At 53.2% G+C, this 8,754-nt stretch overlaps 1 protein-coding gene across 13 annotated transcripts in view; it reads right to left on the bottom strand.

The window, feature by feature from the left end:
- The window catches only part of PTPRF (protein tyrosine phosphatase receptor type F), a 286,072-nt gene that overhangs the window by 25,274 nt on the left and 252,044 nt on the right, over positions 1-8,754 (bottom strand). For all 13 annotated transcript variants that reach the window (XM_031058681.1, XM_031058684.1, XM_031058686.1 and 10 more), the window contains 2 exons: positions 6,675-6,790; positions 940-1,037 (listed from right to left, as the gene is read on the bottom strand). In XM_031058681.1, the coding sequence (XP_030914541.1) occupies positions 940-1,037; positions 6,675-6,790 (214 nt within the window). The remainder of the gene's footprint in view (positions 1-939; positions 1,038-6,674; positions 6,791-8,754) is intronic.

Below are 8,754 nucleotides of genomic sequence, written 5' to 3'. Positions count from 1 at the left end.
CTTTCCTCAATTTGAAACAGTTGCAACCTAATCATGCAGCCTGAAGAGTGCGAAAAAGGTGAGGCAGCCCTCAGGTAGGTCAGCTGCTTTCCCTCCACATTCCCTCCCTTTGGCAAGTTGTTCTCAGGGAGGACAGGGCAGGGCTGGAGGGAGCTGGGCTGAGAGAGGTGCAGTGGAGGGGTTCCCCAAGCACTCAGCACATGCCTGTGTGTGTGAGCAAAGGCAGCATCGTGGTGGATGCAGGCAGTACCTACCCAGGGGCTGCACCAGAGACATGGATAATGGTGGGAGCACGATCCAGAACTGCAGGCAGGTTTGCAGCTCATGACTGCAGGTCACAGACTGAAAGCTCTGTGCAGGGAGGGGAGCTTGGACTGCTCCAGGGCAGTGGGACATGAGCAGAGTTTCTATGGGCACTGATGGTGAATGGCACAGGCTAATGCCAGCACAGTCCAGTGGGAGATTAGCTGGGGAAAGCCACAACGCATGTTTGCTGGCAGCAGAGGATGGTGCAGAGAGCAAAGTTTTGAACACAGATGGAAGTGAACAGGCACACATACTGCAGACCAAAATACATCAGCCAATCTGGATGGAGTGCAGCCCTCACAGAGCAGAACAAAGTAATCAGTGGCAGTCCAGGTAGGCAGACATGAGCTCCCATTCACTCCTAAGACTTTAACCATGGTGGTAGCATGGCAGGCTGCTGTGCATTCTCCTGCAAGGCCTTCTCCCTGTACCAGCCACGCTTCAACTGCTCAAGGTGAGTTCCCACCACTGTGGGCTTGGCAGGGAGAGCTGGCAGGCTCCCAGGGCTGGTGTGGGGACTGACCACACAGCATTGCTGCAGGGGAGGCACAGCTCAGCTCTCACCAGGCCCTCTCTGCTGGGGCCCTGGCCAGCACCACTGCACCCTGCTGCCCGTGCCGCTCTCAGGCTCACCTCGTACTCCTGGGAGAACTTCAGCCCATCGTTGGCCTTGAGCCGCTCAATGTTGTCAGCGAGGTCGCTCACGGGGATGGGGGGGTGGTCACGCATGCCTGCAAGCGAGACAAGGAGGGAGGAGGGAGAGGAGAACAGTTATGGCTCTGCACGGCCGAGGAAGGCTCAGCAAGAGCATGTGCACAGCAAACCCCGAGGTGGGTGCAGGCGGACACGAGTGACCATGGAAGCGCCGGGCGGGATGGAGGGGAGCTGAGGGCATGCGGCACAGTCCCGGGGCGTGGACAGAACACAAAGGTGATGTGCAGGATGGGCATGGTGGGTGAGCATGCTCGGACAGTGCAGCCATGGGCACACTGAGCAGGCCACACGGCGGGCAGGGCTCGGCCAGCCCCTGGAGGAACAGGCCGAGGACACGCTGTCACTGCTGTCACTGCTGTCACTGCGCCTCCCGGGCTCCCGCATGGGCTGAAGTTGAACACACTGGTGCTCCCACGGCCAAGGGCTTAGGTGGATCCTCTTGCTTACCCCTAACAATGGCATTAGCCACAAAGAAACTCGGCCAGACCTGCAGTGAAACCTCTGCAGTGCATGTGCACAGCTTTTTGGGTAGGCAGACGCTGTCACAGTCCCCGGGGCACTAGAGAAGGATGTGAAGGGCCCCACAGAAGAATGGCTGATCCCTGGTAGGACATTGCATAGCATTCTGAGAGCTGAGGAGCAGCTCTGCACACAGCTGCAGAACTCTTCAGTGATGCTCCAGAGGCAGAGCCTGCTCCAGGCCCCAAAATCCAGCTCCTCTGGGCTGGCTCATTCAAGGCACCATGGGCAGCAATGTGCCCTCCAGCACCTTCTGGGAGGCTGCTGCCAGCTGGGAGGCAGCTCAAGCCATGGCAGAAGTCTTGCTCTGCCTAAACCAGGGATGCAACATCACAGCCCATCCTGGGCACAGCCAAAGCCCTGCTCAGCAGGAAGGCCCAGGGGCAGGGATCCTGCAGATCCCACACAGGGGACAGGTACTGTGGGGGTGCGCATGTGGGATTGGGAGGAGCCCTCCAGGGCCCAGGGACTCAGAGTTTAACCACCACAACCTCCTTCTGTGATGCTGAGATGTTGAACTGGCAGGAACGCGATTGTGAAACACGTCATCCAAATCCCAAGGCTCGTGACTCCATCGGCTGCTCTATGGGTTTCCCAGAAATCCCACATGGGTAATGATGATTATTAATAGGCTGAAGCTGTTGACTCACACCCAGAGAGACAGGCTGGAGCACAGCCAGAAGCTTCTCAATTGCTCAGGAGGCTGAACACTGCCACAGATGGCAGTGATGGGCCACAGAGGTGATGGAGCAGTCTCCAGGCTGGGTACACACATTGTACACGGTGGTGACACAAGTCACAAGGTGATAACACGGGAGCGTTACCCTCAGACCTCTGCATAAAACATCTGACATCACTGCACACAGCAAGACCCAATCCAACACACACTCATCCTGCCATTGCTCGGCAGTGCACAGCTATCCATGGATGGCCTGAGAACACACAGACAAGGTGGAGAAGGAAATACCCCTATTCTGCCTTGTGCTGAGGTCCTCCTGCAGATGGTCCTGTTTGCCACTTCACCCATCAGGATCCCCGAGGTGGCTGAGCAAGCCCTCAAAGGGACAGAGATGATGCTGGTTTTGGCACAAGTTCCTCACTCGTGCCAGAACTCTGAGGCTGTAGCTCAGGAGCAGCCTTTGCAGAGCTGCCACTCATGAGCAACTGAATGATGAGAACAGTGTGGGACCAAGACAGAAGTGTGGGACAGAAAGGACAAAGAGACTGGAACACAGCCACAGTATGTGCTTCTTCCAACATGGTTATGTACGAAGTACAGCAGAGCCATGGACCACAGCACAGCTGCAGAGCCTCATCTCTGCTGAGAAACACAAGGTGGTCTCTCCAAACTTGTGTTTTGCCAGCCAGAGAAGTGTTGCAGCAACAAAAGAGCTGCAAGAGCAGGTGGGAAAAGGAAGTGGTTGGAATTCCATTATTGTGAACCTAGAAAAACAGCCACTGACAGTGCAGGGCAAGATGGAGATTTGTACACGCTGCCAGGACTTCCACAAGCTCTTCCAATTGCTCTTGCAAGAGGACAGTGAGCTCACCACGAGGTTAGAAGAGCTCACAGGGACACACATGGCAAGCCCTTGGTTCTGCTCCCAGGGGAACTATTTATCTTACATACTTCTCCTGTTCCTGTGTGCATACACAGATGCCTGTACATCCCAGAGCAGGGTGGCCACACTTTTATGGTTGTTTGAGGATGAACTTGAAGCTCAGAAGACAAGAGATAAGGGGGCACTTTTATCTGCAGGCTGGTACTACTCCATCCAAGCTGCTAGAGCAGTAAGTGCCTTCTTTGTACCTGGGACTCTGGTACCCAAACTCAGGCAGTCCAGAGACCATCATGTGCTCTGTCTGTGACCGAGGTGACCCAGCCTAGGGAAATTAGTTTGCCCAAGGTAGGAAGAGAGTGTGTTCAACCACTGAAGAGCCCCCTTCAATTTGTCCATTTGGGATTTTTAGCTGGTCACTCCCTCCAGAATGGCCAAGGTTATCAGTCCCCATGCAGGGCCAGCTGAGGCCTGGCACCATGGCAGAGCCTGGCCTACCACTCTGAGGGAGTAGGAGGCTGGAGAGCAGGGAAAGGGCTGCTGCAGAGGCCTCCTGGCAGCCCATCACTCAGGACCTTCCCTTCTGCACTGTCCTGCAGTGAGCTGCTGTAGTGCCGTGCGAGCGGTACCGAGCCTGGCCCCACACATCATGTCAGAAAGTGAATCACTGCCATTTTACAGTCTGCTGTGAGTGAAGGTGATCTTCATGACATTGAAACAAAAAATACAGATATGAGAGAGAAAGGGAAAGAAAAAGCAAAAGGCGTTGAAAGATAAAAACAGGAGTTAAAACTAACTTGAGATATTCGGGCAACAGGGGACACTGGCACCTGCAAAGAAAAGAAATGGGGCAAGAACAGAAATCCCATTAGCCTTTAGTCATCATTGCAGAGGTTCAGAGATGGAAAGACAACGAGATGAAGATGAAAAGGAAAGCACCATATACCACAGCACTGGGAGCTTCCCTCCAGCATAGGACTGAGTGCCCGGCCCTGGGGCTGCTCTGCAACTGGCTGTTACACAGCAGCTGCTGGCTCTGGCCAGTGCTGCCCCCTGACACTGGCAAACACCTGGAGCTGGAGCTACTTGCAAGGGAGTGAGTCCAAAGGCCTTCATGTGACACTGAGAGCTACATTTCTCACTGCACACCACTGGCCCCAGTGCCATGCCCCAGGGAAGCCTGCAAGGGCCAGTAGGTGGCAGGTACAGGGGGCATCTGTGCTACTTGGCGGCCAGGGGGACTGCACTCAGCCCCAGCCACCTCTGCTCAGTGCCCCTGATCCTCCAGCTTGCTCACAGCTCATCAGCAGCACAACTGGGTCTCCTTTCATGGTGTATTGGGACACTGCCCACGCCTGTATCCTCTCAGTGACTTGGCATGGCAGTACACTGGTACAGGGAGGCCAACAGTGGGGAATAACCCTTGTCTGAAGTAAAAACCACAAAAATGAAAAGCTTAATATTTAATAACAGTAGACCAATTAATTATGCATTAAACAAGTTTTCCCTGCTCAGCAAGCCCCAGCAGGGAGACCAACTATCAGGGCTGGTGGCCAGCACCTCTTGTCAATGCATCCTCACAGCACCGCCTCGACCTCCATCGGGTGACAGGGGCAACAGCTTGGGCCCACTGGGCTTGGTGGCTTTCATGCGCCTCATTAACGAGGACAAGCTCGTCAGGAGTGGAACAGTCACTTCAAGCTGCACAACACCCCCTTCCACTCCTCAGACACTCACAAGGGATGCAGCAGGGGAAGGGGAGGAGGACAGAGTGCTGTCTCTTGGTGGGAGAGCAGTGTCTGGCAGTATCCCAGGGTCCTGCTGCTGTCTCGAGTGAACTGCGCACTCTGGCTTGGTTTTGTCTCTCCAGAGAGCTCTGCAAACTTAACAAATGAGCAGCATCTTTGGCTTATCCTCACTCATAGACAGGAAAAGGAGGTTTCCTGGCTCCCTGTCTCTCTGATGGCAGCTCTTGAACCTTGCTACAGGTCTAGCAAGGGATACCCTTGCTGCAAACACCCTGACCTCTCTGAAGATGGGAGCAGATGCAAGCCCGACTTGTCACAATTCTTCACAATGCAAACCACAAGCAGACAGCAAAGATGGCTTTTGTGCCCACATGGAGACATGTCACCGAGGCCTGTCTCCATGCACAGCAGTCCTGGAGCAGCCCTGTTTAACACTGTGCTCCTCCCCAAGAAGCTGCACGCTGTTGCTGACTGTGTGTGACGCCCTCCCTAGTGCTGCTCCTGGTGATCTGCCTGTTGAGATGTTCTTCCTCTGGCACACGTGCCTTCCTTGCTCCCCACAGCATTTTCCTCCCATGCTGTGACACCATCCTGTGCTGGGCTGTGATCAATTAATGTGCCAGCTCTGCTGCTGCCCACACGTGAGATCTGCCACTGGTTCTGCCTGGGAGATGCACTAACTACAGACCCCTGACAGCTGCCCTGGCACAGAAAAAGATGTGCTGGTGTAGCTCACCCCAGATACGAGCTAGACTGCTGTGAGTGGCAACAGGAAAGGCTGTTCTTGCCCCCCCTGACAGACACAGCAGTTTTACATCAGGAAATGGCTCCTTCAAAACTCTCCTATTAGATGAAAGCGCTTAGATGAATGAGCAGCAGGAGGAAAAGGAAAGTAGGTTAGAGACCAGGAGGAGCTGCAAGTTAGAACAGAACTGTATGTGCCTCATTTGCTGCTGAACTGCTCCCTCCATCACAAAAGCCCAAGTGCTCCCTCAGTTCATCTAGGACTTGGACTCTCTGAAAGGCTCTGAACGAGTCAGGGCAGAGCCTGTCTCTGATCACTACAATGACAGGTACTGTGCTTTTGGTGCCACCAGAGACGTGCAGACACAAAGCAGCAGCACAAGACCTTTCTGCAGTGTGAAGTACAGTTGCCTCCATGAGCTGGCAAAGCTACAGCCTGAGGCATCCAAGGCCAGTGAAAGCAGCATGCAGAGAATGGCTTTTACTGAACTATCATCCTCTGCACTGAGACCACCATGATCAGCAGAGTCCTTCAGTGGGCCACAGCACTGGCTGCAGAGCACTGTAGTCTGCAGGTAGCTCTTCTCTTGACCCTTGGCTGAGCAGAGCAGGAGAGTCAGCACACCAAAGATCCCAGAATGAAGCTGCTGGGACACCCTCAGCAGTGTAAGAGCTCTGTGTACCTCCTGACTGCCCCAGATGCAGCCCATGTGGCCAACACTGCACCAGTTGTGCTCAGCACTGAAGCTCAGGTGTGTAAACTCTCCACTGCATGGAGGCTCCTCCCAGCTCAGGACAAGTGTAATGAGCTCCACACCAGGTCTGACATACATCACACAACAGACCAGCCCCATCCAGGTTCCCCAGCCTCATGGGCCTGCAGTGACAGGCCCAGGGAGGAGGATTTGCAACCCAGAGAGGAGATACTTGGACGTCCTTGGTCTAAAGCCCACTCTGTGTCACTGTGACTGAGAAGGTGTGATCTCCTGGAGGGTGGGAAGGACTGCAACTCTGCCTCTGGCATGGGGACATGGAGAAAGGGAACCAGAGGAAGCAGGATCCAAGGGGATGAGCTGCTCCTTACCTGGAGTCTGGTAGTTGAGCCGCCTCATCTCAACTGGGTCAGATGAGTGGGCCAAGAGTGAGTCCTTCAGGCCAATGGAGTGCTCATCCTTGGAAGAGGGGGAATGTGCCCTTTTCCTGTGGACAGAGAGGGCAGAGACAAGCAGGTGAGTGCTGGCAGAGACCGGCATGGATCACCCTAGGAAGGAGTCTGGGTGCCTGTGTCCCAGACAGCCAGGAGCATCCCAGGCTCCTGGGGCTCTGGGTAAGTCATATCATCTCTGTGCCTCCAATTTCCCATCTGTGAAACAAGAGAGATTATATATAAGCAATGTCAGATGTTTGATTAGTGAGGCAGTTTTGAAATGTGGTATTCTGCACAGTATTTATTACAGAAAATGCAGAGAGATGCAAGATACTGTTTCCTCTTACTGTCTCTAGGAACTATTTCCTGTAGTGGAAGGATATAATAAATTTTTTTTTCAAGTATTAGAAATATTTAAATATAGAATGCTGTAATATAATAGTGTAAAGGCTCTTCAGGGTGTGTTTTATTGGGCCATTAATACATGTCTTGAATGGTTGAAGGCACCCAAGGCGTGTATTAATGGAACAATAAAATACAATGTTGTCTCTTCATGCTATATTTATGCCTAAAGCGATGCCACCACCTCAGGCTCTTGCTGGAATTCACAGGCAAAGCTGGGACAGATCCAATCAAAAAGTGGACAAGTGAATATTAAGGAAAATATAATGCTGCAAGAAGAGTTTCTGGCGAATCTCTAGGTCCCACTTCTAGCTCTAGATTACAAATAGGGTGGGTATACCCAAGGGCTGGAGGAGGGTGCTGGGCAGGAGCAGCACAGCAGTTCTCTCATCTGAGCCTGTGCTGACCCTGGCATCTGGCCAATAGACTGAGCATGCAGGAATACACAGAGACTTTGTCTTTTGGCTACAGTCCCCAGATGGGTTTTGCCTGAACCCCTCTGCTGACCTGATGTTTCCTGGAAGAGAGGGAGCTGCAGCACTGCTGCTGTACACAAATGCTAGCACATTTACCAGCCTGCAAATGGCAACAATCAGCCTCTGCTTTGGTCCTCCTTCTGAGGCCCCTGGAAGCACACTGAAGGGCTGCCAGGTTCTGCACAAAGGCAGCTGCATCCCTGGACAGTAATGACCCTGAACCATGCATGATCCCAAATGCTCTCACAGGCACAGGGCACTTTCACTTCCATCAGAGGCTGGGCATGCTGGGCTGCCACTAATGAGAGGCACTTAGAGAAAACACAGTGCATCAATCACGAGTGAAACCTGCGTGTGTTCTTTGTGTGGCCCAGCCTGTGAGCTCCATCTGCAGCCTGAGGCTGCAGCAAACACTGGAGCTGTTCATTGGAGAGAACCAGCTTGTGAGTCTCACCCTACTCTGAGGCATCTCAACATCTCAGAAGCCTTCCAGCTGCCTGGACCAAGACAAAAGAGCTGAAGGACTGAGAGCATTGACAGAAAGAATGGAGAATACACAGCCAAAAAATAAACCTCCTATCAGGAGCACAGCAGGACGTGCAATGTGCTGCTGTGTACCAGTCCTCAAGCAAACTGGGCCATCTTTTTTGGGGAATGGGCACAGAACATAATTAAACTTTATCTCTGCCGCATTAGCCCAGTCAGGGAAACTCCTAAACCATCCTGCAGATCCCAAGCTACCCACCGCTGCTCAGCTTCAATTCATTCCCATTACAGAGTGGCCACTGTGACTATTACACACAGATACCTTTGGGAGAAAATGCCTCCTCAGAGAGGCTGGACCACAGCATCATTCTGGGCACATGGGTGGTGCTGAAGAGGGCATGCTGATCCCCCATGGGTGAGGATGCAGCAGGGACAGGGATGTGTGTCAGCTCTGGGCACTGCAGGCTAGGGCTCCTGGTGCTCCACCCACACAACTCTGGGACAAGGCAAAGCTAAGGCAAGGTGGGAATATCTTCTATGGGGCCCTGGCACAGAAATACTCTCTGGGGCCATTTTCTCTCATTAAAGACAAGCAAATATGCTGTTTCTTATAGTTGTCCAGTATTCCCTCAAAGCTTCCTCATTAGAGACTG

This window comes from Geospiza fortis, unplaced genomic scaffold, assembly GCF_000277835.1.
Source record: "Geospiza fortis unplaced genomic scaffold, GeoFor_1.0 scaffold333, whole genome shotgun sequence".
NCBI lineage: Eukaryota > Metazoa > Chordata > Aves > Passeriformes > Thraupidae > Geospiza > Geospiza fortis.
The sequence above is the reverse complement of the archived record's forward strand: the minus strand, read 5'-3'. Positions and strand labels throughout refer to the sequence as shown.